This window comes from Lonchura striata, chromosome 22, assembly GCF_050655825.1.
Source record: "Lonchura striata isolate lonStrDom1 chromosome 22, ASM5065582v1, whole genome shotgun sequence".
NCBI lineage: Eukaryota > Metazoa > Chordata > Aves > Passeriformes > Estrildidae > Lonchura > Lonchura striata.
This window is the reverse complement of record NC_140724.1, coordinates 1755009-1775003: the sequence shown is the minus strand read 5'-3', so window position 1 is coordinate 1775003 and position 19995 is coordinate 1755009. Positions and strand designations below refer to the sequence as shown.

The window sequence follows — 19995 nt, the reverse complement described above, 5'->3', positions numbered from 1 at the left end:
TCCTTGGAGTTAGGTGCCAGGTGTCCTCACTGAGTAGCTGCTGTTAAAGATGCAAGAGCTCAATGCTGTTAAACCCCATTTTTTGAGAAATTGCAGGAGATCTGCTCTAACTGCATGGCATTTCCTTTGCTGGTGGGTCTTGAGCTGTTTTGCACGTTTATCCCTGTGTCCCACACTGCTGCTGCTCCCTGTTAGCCCATGGCCTTCTGAGGACCAGCTCCCTGCTGTATCCTTACCCTCCTCCTCAGGGGTTTGTGCTGGTGTCCGTGGCTGATCCTGGTGTTTATCTCTGGTTTTGTGCTGCTGGGAGGAAGCTTTGGAGCTCTGGCACTGCTGCAGCAGCTCACGGGAGGTTATCGGGGCAGGGCAGGGACGAGACCTCCCCTTGCATCTGCTCTCAGTAGGGCAGGGTGGCTGGGCAGTGGCAGGGTGTTTGTGAGCCCTGGGGTGTGTGAGCAGCCTCTCCAAGGCACAGGGCTGTTTGTGGTGGGTCAGGCAGTCCTGGACAGGCCGTCCTGAGCATTCCCTGCCCTCTCTTGCCCCTCACTGCTGCAGACCCTGGTATGTGATGTGCAATGTTGTGCAGCAGCAGTGGCTGGGAACTTTTTGTGGGGCTGGTTTCAGAGCACATGGGCTCAGTCCAGACTGTGGACCCTTCTGTGCAGAAGTCCAGGCACAGGATGCTGTGGCTCTCAATCTCCTGTGGTGTTATTCCTCTTTGGGGTGGATCTGGGGCTCATCCATCCCTGTGGAAAACTTGTGTTTGTTTGCTGTGATGGAGGGAGTGCTCTGTTCATGCTTCCAATAATCACAGCTCTTGGAATAATCCTTTTAGAAGGGATGATAGAGACATCCTTACTTTGGGGATAATGCCTAGGAAGGGGGGAAGAAATAAAGGCTTTCCTAGCAGGTAGGAAGATCATTTCTGGCACAGCTTAGGGAAGCGCATTGCCTCAGACTCCAGGGTGTCACTGTTCCCCTGTGTGCCTGTGCCCCTTGTCCTGGGATGAGCAGCTCCCGCTCAGCAGTGAGGGAGTATCTGCTCCTGCACACAAAGCTCCCAGTGTTCCAGAGACGGGGGCATGATCTCCAGCAAAAGCTGTTTTTCTGTGCTGGCTGGCAGAGAGTGGGATGCTGGGGCCAGCAGAGCCAAACTGCGGTGCCACCACACTTGGCTCCGGCCCTTCCCTGCCCCTGTCTCTGGCTGTGTCTGTTCCTCTGGGCCGGTGGAGAGAAGGATCGTCCAGGTGCAGATGGCTCTGTGCTGTGCAGAGGCTCCCTGGGCTGTTACACCACCAGTGCAAGCCGTGTGTTAAGGCCTCGTGTTTGCGTGCTGCTGCTGCACAGCCGCCCAAGCCCCTGGGTCTGGCTGCGGCCCGGGAGCAGCAGTGGCAGGGAGGCAGTCGTGGCATGGCTGCGTGTCAGCACCTCCCCAGGGACTGCAGGGCTGCCTGGGGCAGTGCCAGAGCTGCAGCTGGGCAGAGCCAGCACCCCTGGCCTTGAGGGACAGCGAGGAGTGGGCACTGTCCGCTGTGCAGTTGCAGTCTCACCCTGCCCTGGGAATAAATAGGGTGAGGAATGACAGAAGCTTTGGCTCCAGGGCTGGCTGCTCCACGCACAGCCAAGAGGTGACCTGGGTGTGTTAAACTCTGCCCTTGGGGACAAAAATTCAGCCCTGGAGGGGGCTGCAGTGAGGGTTTGTGCCCACTCAGAATCAGTTTCCTCTTGTGGTCTCGGATGATGGGACTAATTCTATCCCATTCTTGCTCGAGTTATCTCCAGTCATCTGCACAAGGAAATGAGCAGAAGCAGCAAATCCGGAGCCATCGGTGCTGGGAGCTGCCGTTACCCTGATGCAGGGCACGTGTTTTCCGGTGCGTTAGCAGCATCCTGTGCCGGTATGCTAATTCTTAACAGAACAGATTTAAAAATAGATCAACGGCTGTTAAACACAAAGGGAAGGCAGTGGCTGGTGATGCAGGACTGAGCTGGGTGTGCGGGGCAGATATCCTGTGCTGGGACAGGGAAGTGTGTGACTCACAGCAAGCGCTGCCCTGAGCTGAGTGCAGGGCCCGGAGAGCAGAGGGGTTGTTCTGAGGCCGGGCGGGGATCGCTGCTGCTTCCCCTGGAGCTGCCTGTGGGATGGAAAGGGCTCTGAGCCTTCGCCTTGCTGCGCTGCCAAGTGCTCCTGCTTCGTTTGAGAGATGGCACATTGGAAAGCTGTTTAAGTCAGTGTTTGTGTTTGATTTCAGCCCGAGGTAGACGAGCAAAGCAATTATAATGCAGAGGCACAACATGTCTATTACTGTGGTGCCAGACTGTCCTGTCTGTTTTTCTTTGGAAAGTAAAAAATCTCTGTTTTCACTTTGTAGCATCCCCTCCAGGTACTCACCTGGATGTGGAGCAGGTTTGCAGCCTGAGCACAGCCAGAGCCAGGGGTGTGGGTGAGATGCAGCGTGCCCTGTGCTGGGTGTGTTTGGGACGGATGCTGCAGTCCCTGTGCGAGCTCCGACAGTGCCCGTGTTCCTGCTGGGACTAAACCATCCCCCGCTGCAGGGTGCCGGGGTGGAACGGGAACCTCAGGGTCGCCTTCCCGGGATGCTGCAGGGAGGAATCTGCTGGGATGCCCGGCTGGTCTGAGGGGCAGAGCCGCGTGGGTCCGCGGCCAGCCCGCCTTCTCCTGGGGTGTTCAGCACAGGTGTGGCCCAGAAGGAGGGTCTGGGCAGCGAGAGGGCTGGGGGACAGCTGCAGGAGTGGGGGACACGCTGGTTTCCCTGGCAGGAGGCACGAGGAAGGAGTGCGTGCGGAGCCAGCACGGCTGCTCACAGCGTGCCTGCCCGGGGCTGGGGCTGCGGAGCGCTCCCAGCAGCCAGGAGAGCTGCAGGCAGGTGCCGGGCTTGGGGCGGCTCGTGTGGGACAGACGGGGCTGGGCAGCTGCAGGGCTTCAGGCAGAGAGCTTGGCTCTTCTGTGCACCCCGAGGCCCTTTGGGCCACTTTCTGCATCCTGTGTAATCGTTCCCACAAGAACAAGCTCCTGTCACTCTGCACTGGAGGCAAAAGAAATGTAGAGAGGGAGGAACTAGGGGAAACCCCCCCCTGAGCTTGCAGGAGGGACATTTCTGCTGCAAAAGATTTCCAAAACCACCTGAGCTGCCCTTGGCCTGCGTCTCCTGCCTCCCAGTATCTCCCAGTTCCTTAGCTGTCAGACTGGCTGTGGGAAGGGCTGAGTAGCTGAGCACTCCTGGGTGCAGAAAATGAGGGAATCACAAAACTGGAGAACTTGGGTAGGTGCTTCTGATTTTTTGTAGGAAAAGGATTCTGAGCTATGGCCACACGCACAATGCTCCTTTCCTCCCCACCCTGTAGACAGCACAGCATGGAGAGGCATTTTGTGTGCTGGCTGCTTGTTATTCAAGAAGTAATTACTCATTGCTTGGGTTAGAAACCAGGATGGGCTCATGTCTGTGAGAACAGCGGCTGCCAAACCTTCCGCTGGGAACGCAAAATGCACTTAAATAGTCCTTTTGCCCTGGCTTTGAAGTCTGTTCTTCTATTCAGGGCTGTCTCAGGAAGGTTTCAAACAGCTGAGCAGCACAGCAAGTGCAATAAAGTTTTCTTTGGGGTCTGTTAAGGAGGTTTTCCTGGTTCCTAATGATGGGAAGGCCTGCCAGGCGCTGCCTTAGACTGTTTCCTGGCTGCACTCCAAGTACTCATCCACTGGATTTGTGTTTACTGATGCATTTTCTGGGGCATCAAGGCAACGTCTACTTGGAGGGAGCTTTTTTTTGCAGTCAGAGGAAGCGTTTTTGCAGTCTCAGAGAGGACACAAACCCTCATGATTCACTTTCATGTCTTTTAGCATCCTGGGGATCAATTATGCTAACCCTGAGCCATCCACTGAGTCAGGATTGTTGGCTCCATGTCCTGGATTAGTCCTGGGTCCAGATATTTGCCTGATTCCCTGTTCCTCTGCCAGCCCGTGACTTGCTCTGTTACCAGCACACATGAGCTGGTTGCAAATGCCTGGTGGTAGGAAAAACCTCTCCTGGCTGCTCAGGGATGGGTCTGTGGGAGCATGTGTTGGTGTCCCGCTGCCAAACGGGGGGATGCTGGAGGTGACTCCCCTCTGCAGTTGTCACCTCTGTTCCAGGGCAGGGCTGGGGCAGGGGCAGGCAGGGGCAGATTTCCCTGGCACAAGCTCTTCATCACCCAGGCTGCTCTTCCCAGCCAGGTTTTCAAACCAGTTTGGTCCTTGGGAGAGCATTGGTTCTGTTCTGCTCTTGGAGGACCTGGCTGACTGTATCTCCCCAGAAAGGTGCTTGTGAGGGCTGCAGAGACCACGTGCTCCCTGATGGGTGCTGGGCATCCCAGCATCCTGTCTTGCCTTCTCCTGGGAGTCTGTGCGATTGTCCCTGGTTGAGGTTGCAGGAGAAACCGGAGATGTTTTCCTCTTGTGCCTTGGCACACCTGCACCACAAGCCTGGCTCTGGGTGCTTGGTGGCTGCAGCTTTCAGGGTGCCACAGTAGATAAAGGATCTTCTCCATCCCTTGATGTCAAAGAAAAGATTAAACAGTAAAAGGATTGAGGGGAAAGGATTGGAGTAATGGTGATTAAGTCATGGATCAGGATTTGTCACTGGAAGATGCTGACAGCGGTGTGGAGAGCCTGGTGTGACTGCAGCAGGATTTCTGCAGATGGAGAGGCAGCTTGTGTGGGGCAGCTTCTGCTGCCTGGTGCACATCCAGCCCTGCAGCCCCAGCGCTGGGTGACCCCCAGATCTCTCCTGCAGCCTGTTTCTGCTCCTTCACTGAGCACACCTTCCCATTCCCCTTCTCCCTGGGGCCTGCTGGTTCACATTTTGTGCTGCTGTCTCATGTTGTGCGTCCCTGAACTCTTCTCACTGATTTTTAGCTCTCTGCCCAAGTGGGCAGTGGCTCCCTGTCACCTGGCAGGAGGGAAGCTGAGTTGTGAGTCAGTGAATCCCCCATAAAATCCGACCCTGGAGCAGCTGTGAGGAGGAAACAGAAAGCCCTCTGCAAAGGAGTGCACTGCTGGTCAGGGTTTAACCATCTCCTTTTATCTTTGCAGAGCCAGGTGGCCATGGTGACCTGCTGGTAGGGGAAACCCACTGGGACAGCTCGCCTGGGAAGCACCCCAAAGATGAGGCTCAAGCAGAGATTGGAGCCCCTAAAGCCAGTTTGGATGCTAAAGGGGAAACTGAGCCAAACAACTTGCCCCTGATGCAGCCCTTGGCCGGGCTGGGCTGCAAGGCTGACCCTGCTCACGCTGCTGTGGAGGCAGCCCCCCTGCCCCATGCAGGCACAGCCACCTGGGAGCGGGCCATGCCAGGAGGGGACACTGGCACGGGGCTGCTGGAGACGAGGGCTGATGCCCTGGGCCAGGAGCAGCTCGGGAAAGGGAAAACACCTTCTCTGGGGAGGAGCACAGATGGAGCCACAGAAGAGACCCAGGCATCCTACCAGCTAGACCCTGAGCAGCATGGCAAGAGTGTGAACGCCTTTGTGGCAGGGGCCTGCCAGCTGCAGAGCTCTGCCCCAGCAGCCCCACAACGCCTTCCCCATCCCAAGCTGGGAGGGGACCCCGCTCTGGAGGCTCCAGGGCAGGTCCCCAAACTTGGGACTGATTGTACCGAGGCTAGAGAGAGTGTGGAGGCCAAGCCAGCTTCACCCAGGAGAGGCAGCAGGATCCCAGCCAGCAAGCTGACACCGAAGAGGCACAGAGAGTCCCCCAAGAAAGCAGCTGAGGATGTGGAGAGGGGTCCCACGGAGCTGCCCCCACCCCGGGGCTCCTCCCAGCTGGGTCCCACGGGCTGGGACAGCCCCGGCCTCAACTCTCTCAGTGGCAGCTCAGCGCTGCAGAATTCACCGGTTCTCCCCAAGGGCTCTTACCAGTTTGACCCCAATCACTTTGACTCCATGGATCCATTCAAGCCCACCAAGACACTTGCCAGCACCGACGCTGACTCTTGCTCCACTGCAGATAACAGCCTCAATGAAATCCTCGAATCTCAGACGCTGGAGATGCAGGACGATGCCCTGAAAGGCAGAGACTCCCCCCGGCAGCCCAAGTCACGCCTGATAACGTGAGTGCCAGTGTGTCAGAGCCGGGGCTGCAGCCCCCGCGCTCCCCGCGGCAGGCAGAGCTGCGCTGCTGCCGGAGGAGGTGATGGTGGCGGTGTTGGAGGTGGTGAAAAAGGTGGTGATGATGGTGGTGCTCCTGCCCTGGTGCCTCCTGAGCGGGCCCTAGATCCTGCTGTACACCTCAGGTTCTGCTGGTGGCTCAGTTTTATCCACCTGTCCTCTCTGCCTGTGAGCAGCCCTGGTGGGAGGAGAGGGGCAGGTTCTGGAGCAGTGCCAGTGTCCTGAGCCCAAGGGAAGGCTGGACTGGGACCTCCTTGCAGGATCACCTCTCTGGAAGCCCCTTGGGGGTCCGGTTGGTGGGTCAGGGTGTAGATGTGGTGTCAGAGGAAACCCTCAGGGGAGGCTGGAGCTGATGTATTTGGTGGACTTGTGCAGGAGCTGGTGGATACAAGTGTGGTTGGTCAAATGTAGTTGAGACATTTTGTGAGCTGTCACTGAGTTTCTGTTCTATGTCAGAGAAAGAGAACAGGTTGGACAGGTAGACTCTCACTCTGCTGTTGGATTCTCCAGTGAGAAAATTAGATAGTGGGTTTTAACAGTGAAAGAGAAAACGTTGCAGACAAAAATCAAGCTGTGTTGGATGTTTGTGTCCAGGAAATACTTTACAGAGAGTAGATAAAAAATGTGTAAGAGCTGGTGTTGCCTTGCGTGGCTGTGGGTGAGCAGAGGCGATGGGGAGGGGAAGCAGCAGGGAGTTCTCTGCTCGCTCTCGGTGGCCTTGGGGCAGCACATGCAGCAGAACACAGCCCTGGCAGTGAGGCCTGTGTTTGGATCTCACCCCGCTGCTGTGGCAGCAAGGGCACGATCGGTGTCCCGTGTGTGTGTGTGCCTTCCCCACGAGTGAGCTAGGCAGCTCACCGAGCCTCTCAGAGCAGAGTGAACATCCAGGTCTTTTCACACGCTCTTCTTCAGGTCTTTTCACACACTCTTCTCTCCATCTGTCTGTCTCTCTCCCTGTCCGTGCTTTGGTGCATCAGGACTACTGAGCAAGTGAAATTTCTCTGTTTTCTGTTGTAAGTACTCTCTGCTGTATTCCTTTTCCTTTGCTGTTTTTGTCCTCTCTCTGGGTGTGTGCTGCCCCACTCGTCTCCATGGCATGCTGGCTCCTTCTGCCCTTTGACCTGTGCTCTCTGCCCTCTGGTTTGTGTCCTGCAGCCCCTGGCGGGGTCCCCAGGGTGGCCTGGCCTGGAGAGTGCCTGGGAGTGAGGGAGGAGAGCTGGGCTGGGCTGAGCTGGGCTGGGCTGGGCTGGGCTGAGCTGAGCTGGGCTGGGCTGGGCTGGGCTGAGCTGAGCTGGGTTGAGCTGGGCTGGGCTGGGCTGAGCTGGGCTGGGCTGAACCAAGCTGGGCTGGGCTGGGCTGGGCTGGGCTGGGCTGAGCTGGACTGAGCTGAGCTGGGCTGGGCTGGGCTGGGCTGGGCTGAGCTGGGCTGAGCTGAGCTGGGCTGGGCTGGGCTGGGCTGGGCTGAGCTGGGCTGAGCTGAGCTGGGCTGGGCTGGGCTGGGCTGGGCTGGGCTGGGCTGAGCTGGGCTGAGCTGAGCTGAGCTGGGCTGAGCCGAGCTGGGCTGGGCCGAGCTGGGCTGGGCTGGGCTGAACCAAGCTGGGCTGGGCTGGGCTGGGCTGGGCTGGGCTGAGCTGGACTGAGCTGAGCTGGGCTGGGCTGGGCTGGGCTGGGCTGAGCTGGGCTGAGCTGAGCTGGGCTGGGCTGGGCTGGGCTGGGCTGGGCTGGGCTGGGCTGGGCTGAGCTGGGCTGAGCTGAGCTGAGCTGGGCTGGGCTGGGCTGGGCTGAGCTGGGCTGGGCTGAGCTGGGCTGGGCTGGGCTGGGCTGGGCTGAGCTGGGCTGGGCTGGGCTGGGCTGGGCTGAGCTGGGCTGAGCTGAGCTGGGCTGGGCTGGGCTGGGCTGGGCTGAGCTGAGCTGAGCTGAGCTGGGCTGGGCTGGGCTGAGCTGGACTGAGCTGAGCTGGACTGAGCTATGCTGGGCTGAGTTTAGCTGGGCTGAGCTGGACTGAGCTGAGCTGGGCTGAGCTGAGCTGGGCTGAGCTGAGCTGGACTGAGCTGGGCTGGGCTGAGCTGAGCTGAACTGGACTGAGCTGGGCTGGGCTGGACTGAGCAGGGCTGGGCTGAGCTGAGCTGAGCTGGGCTGGGCTGGGCTGAGCTGGACTGAGCTGAGCTGGACTGAGCTATGCTGGGCTGAGTTTAGCTGGGCTGAGCTGGACTGAGCTGAGCTGGGCTGAGCTGAGCTGGGCTGAGCTGAGCTGGACTGAGCTGGGCTGGGCTGAGCTGAGCTGAACTGGACTGAGCTGGGCTGGGCTGGACTGAGCAGGGCTGGGCTGAGCTGAGCTGAGCTGAGCTGGGCTGGGCTGGGCTGGGCTGGACTGAGCAGGGCTGGGCTGAGCTGAGCTGGACTGGGCTGGGCTGAGCTGAGCTGAGCTGAGCTGGGCTGAGCTGGGCTGGGCTGAGCTGAGCTGAGCTGAGCTGAGCTGGGCTGGGCTGGGCTGAGCTGAGCTGAGCTGAGCTGGACTGAGCTGAGCTGGACTGAGCTATGCTGGGCTGAGTTTAGCTGGGCTGAGCTGGACTGAGCTGAGCTGGGCTGAGCTGGGCTGGGTTGGGCTGAGCTGTGCTGAGCTGGACTGAGCTGAGCTGGACTGAGCTATGCTGGGCTGAGTTTAGCTGGGCTGAGCTGGGCTGGGTTGGGCTGGGCTGAGCTGGACTGAGCTGAGCTGGGCTGAGCTGAGCTGGGCTGGGCTGAGCTGAGCTGAACTGGACTGAGCTGGGCTGGGCTGGACTGAGCAGGGCTGGGCTGAGCTGAGCTGAGCTGAGCTGAGCTGAGCTGGGCTGGGCTGGGCTGGACTGAGCAGGGCTGGGCTGAGCTGAGCTGGACTGGGCTGGGCTGAGCTGAGCTGAGCTGAGCTGGGCTGAGCTGGGCTGGGCTTAGCTGAGCTGGACTGAGCTGAGCTGGACTGAGCTGGGTTGGGCTGAACTGAGCTGGACTGAGCTGAGCTGGGCTGAGCTGGGCTGAGCTGAGCTGCACTGGAGGCACATGCCTGTGCTTGTCCTTGCAGCATGCTGCCTTGCAGCATCTTCTGATGGTGGACACGTGCTGAAAACCTTCAGCTCATGCAGGTTTTTGTGCAATCCAGAGCTGTTATCTTGGTGCTGGGGGGGAGCTCAAACCAGCTGCCAGGTGATGGGATAACCCTGGCACAGGAGAGGGTGCAGAAAAGAGGAGGGTGAAGAAATGACAAGTTTGACTTGCTCGTGGCAGGGCACGGGGGAGAAAACCAGTCCCGAGCGATTCTTCAGCGTGACCCGGGTGTGCATGGCAGCGTGCAAGGAACCCCCGTGTGCCGCCCACGTCGCTCGTTGTGCTCTGCTGCGCATGTGTGCGGTGGGCTGGGGGGGCTGCACTGCAGCACAGGGTGGGGGCAGTTCCATGGAACTGGGAACAGCTCGCTGCAGGCCTGCTGGAGCCTTTGCCTGTGTCCCCACGTGGGGAGTGCCGTGGCTGGAGCTGAATCCCTCCGCAGGTCCCCACAGTGGCTGCCGCACGAGCTGTTCCAGCTCAGTATCTCCTGGGGGTCAGACGTGGCCACGAGCTGGGAGATCCCCGAGTGTGGAGTGTGAGGAGTGAGATGCAGGAGGAGAGCTCATGCTGTCCCACCCACATTCCCAGTGGGGCCGTGCCCGTGCTGCCGTGGGCTGGGCTGATGCCCGGTGTGTGGGGGTGCGGCCGTGCCTGCAGCCCTGTGCTGATGGCCTCTGGATGGGTGTCTTCAGGAGCATGGGCTGGAGTTCCAGGGACAGCTTCTTCACTGGAGGGCAAGGAGACCACCTGCAAGACCTACTTGGGCTAAACTTCCCACCCGAGGGGCCCTTCTCCTTGGGACAGCGTTTGTGCCAGGCGGATCGTTTGTTCGAGGCACAGCTCCTTGCCCTGGCCGTGCGGGCCTGACTCACCTGGGAGATGAGGATGCTGTGAGGAAGTCCCAGATAAGATTCCAGCTGCAGGGCGTGAGACAGCCTGGACGTGGTTCTTCCTGCAGAAAGTGGACATGCACTGAAGCCTCGGGCGCCGTTGTACTGGACACGCTGCGGGGCGCAGCGAGAGGGATCCTTCTGTGCCGGCGCCTTGGCAGTGCCTCTCTGGCCATTGGCCTCTTGAGTCCTTCCTCTGCTCCTTACCTTCCTCAGGAATAAACACCTCACAGACAAACCCAACTTCTGTCTAGTCGTGTCTTTTGTTTGCCTCTTCCTTCTGTTCCCCCCAGAACTTGCTCTGCCCCGGCGTTCACTGGTGAGTGGGGTGCTGGCACGCGGTGGGTGCTGGTGCTGGGGCTGCCTCCCCCTGCTTGGGCTGTCTGGCACGCACCCCACGTCCCCTGCACTGCCCTGAACCCCCCTCAGCTGCTGCTCCTCTCTCCTGCAGGAGCGGCTGCAAGGTGAAGCAGCACGAGGCGCAGCCCCTGGCCCTGGACGTCGGCGCTCAGGTACGCGGGCTCTCGTCCCTGGGGCTGCGGCTGGCGCTGGGGTGATGCTGGGGAGAGCTGGGCTGGCAGAGCTTCAGGCCGGCTGGGAGCAGCTCGCCTCTGGATTTTAAGCCTTCCATGCTTTCCAGCAGCTCACCTGGTGGCCTGATCCCCGCAGGTCTTGCTTAACTGCGTGCTTTGACCCTGCAGGATGAAGGAGTGTTGATCTCAGAAATCCCAGCTATTACAAACCGGGATGGACATGCCACTGATGAGGAGAAGTTGGCCTCCACCACCTCCACACAGAAACCAGCGGGGTTGGAGAAGAAGGCCGAGGCAGAAGATGACCTGGAGTACTTTGAGTGCTCCAACGTCCCCGTGTCCGCAGGAAAGCACAGACCAGAGGCAGGTGAGGAACATCCCGCTTGCCTTCAGCTCTGGGAATGCGCCGTGGCTGCACCCAGGGAGTTTCTGCAGCCTCTGGCAAGGAATTGGTGCTGCAGACTCATCAGGGTTTATATATACTGACAGGGCTAAAGGCTGCTGCAGGTTCTGATGGAACCTCCCATTGCTTTCCTGCACTGTTTCCAGTATGGAAAACAGTGGTCAGGCTGTGTTTATGTAGACTTTGGGTACAGAGCACTCTCCCCACGATGCTGCAGTGGGATTTGGATCAGGCAGGAGGTTCCCTCCCTGCGGTGCTCCCTGCCAGTGCCCCCCTGACACCAGTGCTCACTGCTGAGCGGAGCAATTGTCCGGCATTCAGAGCATCCTACCCTGCCTCCTGGGCTGCAGGGTCCCTGCTTAGAGCCTGTGCCTGGAGCAGAGCTGCCAGGACTTGGCAAAGGGCTGTGGCTGATGGAGATCTCAATAATGCCTACACAGACCCCAATTATTGCTCCTGGTGGAATTCTGCTGTCTGTTTCCCATGTAATTAGCCTCTCTGACCAAGCCATTACAAAATAATTAAAAGCCAGGCAACATGACATTTAATCAATAGCCAAGTCCTAGGTGCAAGCAGGAGAAATCACCACGGGAGTTTGCAGCCTCCCCTCTGCAGGAAGCCATTAATCATTTCTCCCGATGGCTGTGCTGGGTTGCCAGCCCCATGGAGAATGGTCCTTTGTCCTCAGGGGAGGAAAATCTGACAGTCAGGGGAGAGGCTGGAGGGTTTATTTATTGCTGCTGGTCTCCGAGGGCCGGGCAGGTGCACGGGCTCGGTGCTCTCTGCAGCGATGGGGTGGGAGCGGTGGGTGCAGCTGCTGGCACCAGGATAAACAGAGGGAAGCAGTGGCAAGTCTGCAGTGTTACATTGCCTCCTTCCTCTCCAAGCTGAGCTCTAAACACACTGCTCTCTGCCTGGTTAACACATGAATCGTGTCTGTGTGAGTGTGAGCCATTAATTACCCTTTGCTACGTGAGGCAGCACTGTGCCCCCAGCTCGGGGTGTCCCTCCTGAGAGGCAGGGTGTCCCTTCTGAGAGGCAGGGTGTCCCCCAGCTCGGGGTGTCCCTCCTGAGAGGCAGGGTGTCCCCCAGCTCGGGGTGTCCCTCCTGAGAGGCAGGGTGTCCCCCAGATCAGCATGTCCCATGCCTTGCAGATGGGGGAGATGTTGTTTACCATGTGGCAGGTCCTTTGGAGGGTGAGGGACCTGGCTGGCATGGGCTGTGCTGGTGCTCTGGGGTGGTCTGAGCAGCTGGTCTGTTCCAGCACCCTGCTGAAGTGCAGAATGTCCTGTGCCTCTTCCTCCCCCTCAGCCTCAGTGGTCTCAGGCACGGGTGGCAGCCCTGGGGACATGGGCACAGGCTGGACTGCCACCAGATGGGAGTGTTGGTTTCCACTGCAGGAGTGCTGGAAGGCTGGCAGGGTGCACATTGTGGCACCTGGGGACAGGGTTTAATGCTGACCTTGGCAGTGCTGGGGACTCCATGGTCTTGGAGGGCTTTTCCAGTCAGAATGATTCCAGCAAGGGCAAGAGCTGCAGGCAAAGATGCCTTTGGGAGGGGAAGCTCAGGGGATGGGGAGACTCAGAGGTACCCTCCTATGTCTCAGGAAATCTGCGTGTGCCCAGGGTGCTGTTTCCAAATCAATTAAAGGTTGTGTTTCATTGTCTTTAGGTTTTGAAAAGGAGATCTGCAAGCAGATGGAAAAGGGAGGGCCTGGCATCTTCCCTGTGAGTGCCTCTCGCTTTTTCCTTTCTGAAATGAGTTTCTTTGGGAGGTAAAATTCTTGACAAGCCCACGCAGGGACTTGATAAAAATAGCAGAGATTTCCCAGCAGGCCTGGAGGAGCCTGGCAGAGATGAGATGATCCCTCCTGGGTGGGCGCTGTGCTGTGGGAGGCAGGGGGGTGCTGGGCACAGGGCAGGAGCTCTGCGGAGCCAGGGCTGCTGTGCTGGAAGGTGCCAGAAGGGCAGGGAGGGCAGAGGAGAGGGAAGGGGACAGCTGCCAGCACGGGTTGTGTCTCACGAGGGGCGTCCAGGGCTGGCTCTGGGGGCCCCTTGGTGCTGGTGCCTTCTGCAGGGGACCCTCAGCCCTCAGGAAGGCAACTGTCAGCAGAGGTGGGGGAAGAGTACAAAAGCCCTGCTCTGCAGCCACGCTGACCCTGGCAGCCAGCAGCACTGTGCTGGACACCCCTGACAAGCCCCGAGGAGCCCCAGAACCCCTGTGCTGCAGGGGCACCCTGTGCCAGCCTGGCAGCCCCTGGCCAAAGCGGCTCGGGTCACTGAGCAGAGGACAGTGGATTAGCACCATCAGCAAAACCGACCTCTCTGAGGCAGATTTAACTGTGCTGAGCCCCACAAGGACGTGGGGCAAAGCGAGCCTGGGCAGGCTCTGGTCCTGGGGGCAGGCTGCTGGCACCCCGAGGTACCTGCAGCTACCTGCTCAGGTGCACCCCTGCTGCTGGGAGATGCTGCGGGAGGCTGCCGAAAGCACACCGGGCTGAACCCCCTCGTGGCCCCAAACCTGCCCCGGGGGTGGCTCCCACCTGCAGCCACGGCCACAGCAGAGCTGTGAGAGCTCTGAAGGGCTCGGGGAGCTTGAGCTGAGCAGCTGAAGTGCCGGGGGGAGGAGAGGGGTGGGGAGAAGTGCTCCAGTGCTCTTGTTTCAAACCGTGAGGAGCAGGCTGCCTTCTGCCTCCCAGCACTTCTCTATTTATGGCAGTTCTCAGGGAGATGCTGCATGGCTGTCACTCGTCTGGCTGCTGAAAGGAGGGGCAGGCAGTGCCAGCACCTGAGGCTCAGCCTTGCCCCCAGTTTGTCCCTGTAGCACAGGTGGGGCACAGGAGCTGGGCTTTGGGAAAGGAAGGCAGTGAACAATGGGGAACAACAAGCCAGTCCTTGTAGAGGCACCCAAAATGGCAACAGCAGGGTACCAGGATCTCTGTGTGAGCATCTCTTGTTTCAGAGCTCTCCTGGACACCTGGAGCAGCAGCGATGAGTAGGGCTGTCCCTTGGAGCCCTGCTCTGCAGAGGGGTGAAGTCTGCTTCCCCCACAGCTTCCTTGGACATTTGGGTGAACATTTGGCCCTGGAAATGTCCCTGCAGCTGCCAGCAGCCATTCGAGCACGTCAGCTGCAGTGCTGTCCTCACCAGACTGGGAGGGGCTGGAGACAACCCAGACCCTTGCAGACCCCCCCCGGCCTGTGGCTCACAGCCAGCAGAGACCCTCCAAGCTGGGGATATTTTTAAACCAGCCACGGGATAAGGGAAGTTGGATGTGAGCACATCTGTGTGTGCAGAAAGGGAAATGCAGTATGTGAGCCAATGCTGATAAAATGGGAGGTGGGTGAAAAGAACCCCCCAACATCCCAGCTGGGTAATTCCCCCAGGACAATCCCGGGCTGTGCTCCATGGACAAGTGCCCCAGCAAGAGCAGGAGCGAGAGTCCCCTGGCTGGCATCTGCCTCAGCGAGTGTGAGAAGGCAGCCGTGCTCACACTCATCAGAGAGGAGGTAACAGCCCTGTCCCTGTCCCCTGGGGTGTCCCTTGGAGGTGACAGCCCTGTCCCCTGGGGCATCCCTTGGAGGTGACAGCCCTGTCCCTGTCCCCTGGGGTGTCCCTCAGATGTGACAGTCCTGTCCCTGTCCCCTGGGGTGTCCCTCGGAGGTGACAGCCCTGTCCCTGTCCCCTGGGGTGTCCCTCTCCGGACCTCACCACAGGGCAGCAGGGGCAGCTCTGCTCGGCGTGGGAGGGGGGATCTGATCCTCTGCGTGGGACAGAGAGGGGAAGCCCCTCAGAGCACATCTCAGGGGTCCTGTGTCTGATTATCCCCAGATAATCACCAAGGAGATCGAGGCCAACGAGTGGAAGAAGAAGTACGAGGAGAGCCGGCAAGAAGTGCTGGAGATGAGGTACAAGCTGTGCCCTTGCAGGGCTCTGCTCGGGCAGGAGGCTGAGTGGGACGTGAGGGGTGACCCAGGCAGCCTCTCCAGGCTGGGGTGTCTTGGCAGAGACTTCTCCTAGTGCTGGTGCTGTGTCAATGTTCTCTTGGTGTCAGCTGCGTCCTGCTTGTTCCTTTGCTGCAGAAACAGTCCTGTGAGCTGTGCCAGCCCCAGTGGCACAGGCAGGTTCTGGTCTGAAGCAGCGCTGGTGGGTGGTGCAGCTCCAACATCTGTGGTGCAGCCCCAACCTCTGGGCCCTGTGACCGTGCTCCTGTGGGGCTGCAGTGGTGACAGGGCATGGGCCAGCGGGGCTCCTGTGGGGCAGCCTGCTGCCAGCACAGCTGGAGGTGCCCGTTCCCAAAATCATTTGCCTCTCACCTCTTTGTTTTTTCTCTTCCTTCCAGGAAAATCGTGGCTGAGTATGAAAAGACCATTGCCCAGATGATAGGTAAGGTGCTGTCACCTGCCAGGTGTGCAGGGCAGGGAGCTGGCTGCCACAGCTGTCCCCACTCAATCGCTGTGTTCTTGTTGTTTGTTCTTCATCCCAGAGGATGAGCAGAGGACAAACATGACATCTCAGAAGAACCTGCAGCAGCTCACAATGGAAAAGGACCAGGCTCTGGCAGACCTGAACTCGGTGGAGAGGTCCCTGTCAGATCTGTTCAGGAGATATGAAAACCTGAAGGGCGTCCTGGAAGGATTTAAGAAGGTCCTTACCTTGGTTTGCCCTTTCTCCCTGCAGCTCTGGTCCCTGGACATAGGGTTCCTGGGCAGTCACACCCCACGTTTCTGTGCTGCTGAGCTGGATAAGGAGCTCCAGCATAAAGCAGACGTTGGGTTTTTTTGAAACCTTTTTTCTTACACTCAGAACAGTATCTATCATCCTGTCAGAGCAATGTCTTTGTGCCCAGTCCCAGTGCAGATGGATGTACTTTCTTTTCCAGAATGAAGAAGCTCTGAAGAAATGTGCTCAAGATTATCTAACCCGTGTCAAACAGGAAGAGCAGCGGTATCAGGCCCTGAAAATCCACGCAGAAGAAAAATTGGACAAGTAAGGTTATGCATGAGATTGCTGGATGCTTCAAGACCTTGTAGGGAAGCAGCTTCATTTGCTTTCCAGAGGCTGGAAGGCAGGAGCTGAATGATGTGAAAAGCTGCATTTTACAACCTCGGGCTCAAGAGTCTCTAAGCAAGGCAGAGCAAATCCCTGAATGCATTCTCTGATCTCTGCCTATTTATTTTTTAATGGAGAATCTGAGGTTTGCAGTCTATTTATGGTCACTTACCAAGTTCCCATCTTGCCGAGTGCTCGTGTTTGTGGTACACGAAGGGGCTGTGCGGCCCTGGGGCTCAGCTGATGAGCAGGAGCTCACCAGCACGTGTAGCCCCGAGTGAAGTGGGTGATGAGTGGCTTTAGCTTGGCCCTGAAAGAGCAGAGTTTGGTGCAGGGGCTCGAGGAGCTAAATGAACCCAGTCTCATCCAGTTTCCATAGGGGCAACTGTTGTATCCAGGCGAGCAGGGCCGGGCTCTGCGGCGCTGCCCGTGCTGTGGTGCTCCTGCCTGCCCCTGAGCTGGCCACTGGCCCCTCTGTCCCCAGAGCCAACGAGGAGATCGCCCAGGTGCGCACCAAGGCCAAGGCGGAGAGCGCGGCGCTGCACGCGGGGCTGCGCAAGGAGCAGATGAAGGTGGAGTCCCTGGAGAGAACCCTGCAGCAGAAGGTAACAACCTGCCCCAGCCTCTCTGCAGCCCTGCCAGCAGTTCCTGTTGGTGCCCTGAGCATCCTTTTCATGTTGGAGGTGTCCTCTAGATTTTTGGTCCAGAAGGTGTTTTGTGGGTTTGGGTTTTGGGGTGGTTTTTTTGTTTGCTTGGGATTTTTTTTTTGTGTGTGTGTTTTGTGGGGTTGGTTTGGATTTTTTGGGCAGAATGGGCATTGCTAGCTTACGTGTGCCTGTTTGCAGAGGTGTGGGCTGGGGCTGGCTTGCTGCAGGTCTCTGCAGCACCGAGGTCGGGCTGGGGTGAGGAGGGGTGAGCACAGGGCTCCACGCAGTGCCTGGGTGCACAGAGGAGCTATTGCAGGGAGCTGGCTGCCCTTTCCCACGCATGCTTGATGGCAGATGGGCCCTGATGTTATTCCCCACCTGTGCCACCACAGGGCTTCCCAAGATCTGCTTTTCTTCCAGAACCAGGAGATTGAGGAGCTGACCAAGATCTGTGACGAGCTGATAGCGAAACTGGGAAAGTCAGACTGAGCCTCAGCACCCCTCGCCCAGCACTCTGCACTTGGCTGCTTTTCTCGTGCCGTTGATCACCTTGCCTTACCCTGGAGTCCCCGCAGAAAAGCTCACGTGTCCAGCTGCCCCTTGGCTGCCGGACCTGTGGCTCCTGAGCAGAGCCGCTCCCCTCACTGTCCCTGCCTGCTTCCCACAGCTCCGGGGCTGGGATCCCTGCGAACCCTGTGGTCAGCCCTGGCCCGTGTGTCCCTCCCAGGACCTGCAGCCCTGTCCCTCTGCACCAGTGCCACCTCTTGTGTGGGAGGTGGCACACCTGGCTCTGTCCCCTTGGTTGGGCTGGGTCTAGTTGTGTCCCCACTGCACTCTGTCACTGATTGTCCTCATGTGCTCAGCAGAACAGGTCCAGCCACGTGGCACGTCCTGCCCTGGGACGTGGGTGATGGCAGGGCTGGACCTGCTGGCTCTTGCGCTGGGGAGGGGCACCTGGCACGGGGATGGCTGGTCTCTGGTTCGTGGTGAAGCACAGCACAGCCTCTCCCTGTCCCTGGCTGTGCCATCTCTGCATTCGTGCACTTTATGAGCATTTATGGGCACTTGGGCTCTCTGCTCACTCTTTCCAGTCAGGCGCGACACGAGGCACGACGTGTTCCCCCCAGAGCACTGAACAGTCACATAACCTGCAGTAACTTCAGTCCTCTCAAGGCAGAGTCTGGGTGAGGGGAGGCAGGATGATTCTGCACCCAGAGGTGTTTGAGAAGCAGGGGAGATGTTGGTTCTGGAGAGCTGGGAGTGCCATCCATCCTCCCCGTGGCCACCCTGCCTGTGGCCCTGGCCCCTGCAGGCCCTGGTGTTGGACACTTGCAAAGCCAGGGCTGTGTCTGTTGTCTCCCTGTGCCACGGTGAGATCTGGGCTCCATTTCAGAGGCTGCAGGAGGAAGGAAGTGAATCCTGAGCTTCCTTGTGGGTACTGCAGTAGCTGCAGTGGTGGAGGATTCTCTGCCTTGAATGGATAGGTGTGAAATAAGGGAAATATTTGAAGTTTGGACTGTTTCCTGCCCAGCCTGTTGAACACTTTCACAAACCTTTTTGCTGCTACCTTTTTGTAACAGAATTGAGCTCTTTTCCTTCTATTTTCTAATTCCCTGTGTTGAGCATGCAGAGCAAACACCTGTTTAAGCCAGAGCCATACACTTGATTATATTTTATTAGTTATATAATATATAGAGAATTTATTCTACACTTAAGCAAAGGTGTCAGCAGCCTGCCCCAGCGCACAGCTTCCCAGCCTGTTCTCCACACCCCCAGTTATCCCAGTGACAGACTGGTCACAGAAGCCAGTGGCTGACACCACTCAAAGCAGTGCACCTGTTGCTTGTGCTGGATATTCACCCTTTGCACAGAAAAGAAAAACCCTTCTCCCCCTTTCTTTTTAACTCCCTTGACCTCCCCACACGTCCCCTCCTGGGCTGGTGAAAAAGCTTCAATGATACAATCGACGAGGACTATTTCTGCTCCCCTTTGGGAGTCTGTGCAGGTAAAGCAAACCCCTGAGACCCCGAGATTTCTGGGGCAGTTGGCTTGTTCTCTGAGGAAGCAGTGCAGCATTGCATAACCTCTCAGGGCTGGTGCCGGGCTGCTTCAGGGCAGGTTTCTGGCTGGGCCCTGGGGCACTGTCCTGCCGTGAGGCTGCTGGAGCCCAGGTGCAGCAGCAGCTCCCAGGTGGGCACTGTGGCAGCCCTCGGCCGTCTGCTTTGCTCAGGCCATGGTGCTCGGTGCTGTCCTGGCTCAAGGCAGGCTGAGGTCAGTCTCTCCCTGGGGCGTGGCTCTGGCCCTTGGAGCTGATGGATAATTGCAGAGGTTTTGATTTCACCCCTTGCCACTTCCCTGAGCCCTGACCTGCACACAGCAGTCACTGCTGTGGCTGTCCCCCGTGGGCTGTCTGCAGAGCACGGCTGCACCGTGATGAGCCCCGGGACACAGTCCTCCACCCCTGTCCCTGCCCCCGGTGCCCCCCGGTCCTGCCGTGCTGCCCCCCTCACCCGGTGCCGTTGTGCTTCTGTGCCCGTCTGCGTGCACCCAGCCTGGGCAAAGAAGATTCCTACGGAATGATTTATTAACTATAATATGGTTATAGTTCCAGATCTATAAATACATGCATAGTGGGTATAGTTTTATAATAGAAGGCATGTTTGCCAGTGGGCAGGACGGTTGCACCTCGAGGTGATGGTGCTGGTGCCAAGGTGATGGTGTCGTTGTGACTGGCACAGGGAATGGCAGGTCCCTGTACATGGTGTCACAGCTGGCTGTGTTTGTTGTCTGTTCCTCGCAGTAGACTTTAAATGCCCTTTTGGCAGCAGCAGGCCCTGCCCCTGCTGCTGTGTTGCTGTTTGCAGTGTGTGTTTGCCAGCAGATCTGTCTGTAACCAAGTGCCAACCAGTAACCCCCAACTACTGATCCCTTCCCCTGTCCCTCCAGTGTGGCCTCCCCCAGGCAGGAGCTTCCTCTGCATTGGCTCCTACCCCTCTGCTTCCAGCCATGTGTGTAACTGCCATCGCCATCGGTTTTATATGTATGATAATTTCCCTTTTATATGTCAGGTAAATATTTGTAAGAGTTATACTCACACAAATGAGATTATTATAATGATTACTAATATATTTTTTCCATGTTTCATCGCCTGAGTAAAAACTGTGTTTATCACTCTGGAAAGCTTTCTTGGTGTTTGTGAGGTTGGTGAAGAGTTTTGGGAGGACTTGG

The 19995-nt window shown here is 58.2% G+C and overlaps 1 protein-coding gene across 4 annotated transcripts in view; it reads left to right on the top strand.

Moving 5' to 3' along the window:
• TACC1 (transforming acidic coiled-coil containing protein 1) overlaps positions 1-19947 on the top strand; it is a 30870-nt gene extending 10923 nt beyond the window's left edge. For 3 of the 4 annotated variants that reach the window (XM_085559132.1, XM_085559131.1, XM_021535887.3), the window contains 12 exons: positions 5090-6104; positions 7140-7175; positions 10585-10645; positions 10835-11033; positions 12741-12796; positions 14455-14577; positions 14900-14976; positions 15411-15454; positions 15555-15715; positions 15951-16057; positions 16605-16725; positions 17188-19947. In XM_085559132.1, the coding sequence (XP_085415258.1) occupies positions 5242-6104; positions 7140-7175; positions 10585-10645; positions 10835-11033; positions 12741-12796; positions 14455-14577; positions 14900-14976; positions 15411-15454; positions 15555-15715; positions 15951-16057; positions 16605-16725; positions 17188-17256 (1917 nt within the window). In that variant the 5' untranslated portion in view covers positions 5090-5241 and the 3' untranslated portion in view covers positions 17257-19947. The remainder of the gene's footprint in view (positions 1-5089; positions 6105-7139; positions 7176-10584; positions 10646-10834; positions 11034-12740; positions 12797-14454; positions 14578-14899; positions 14977-15410; positions 15455-15554; positions 15716-15950; positions 16058-16604; positions 16726-17187) is intronic. The other variant, XM_021535888.3, reaches the window with a different exon arrangement.
• Positions 19948-19995: the final 48 nt, after the last annotated feature.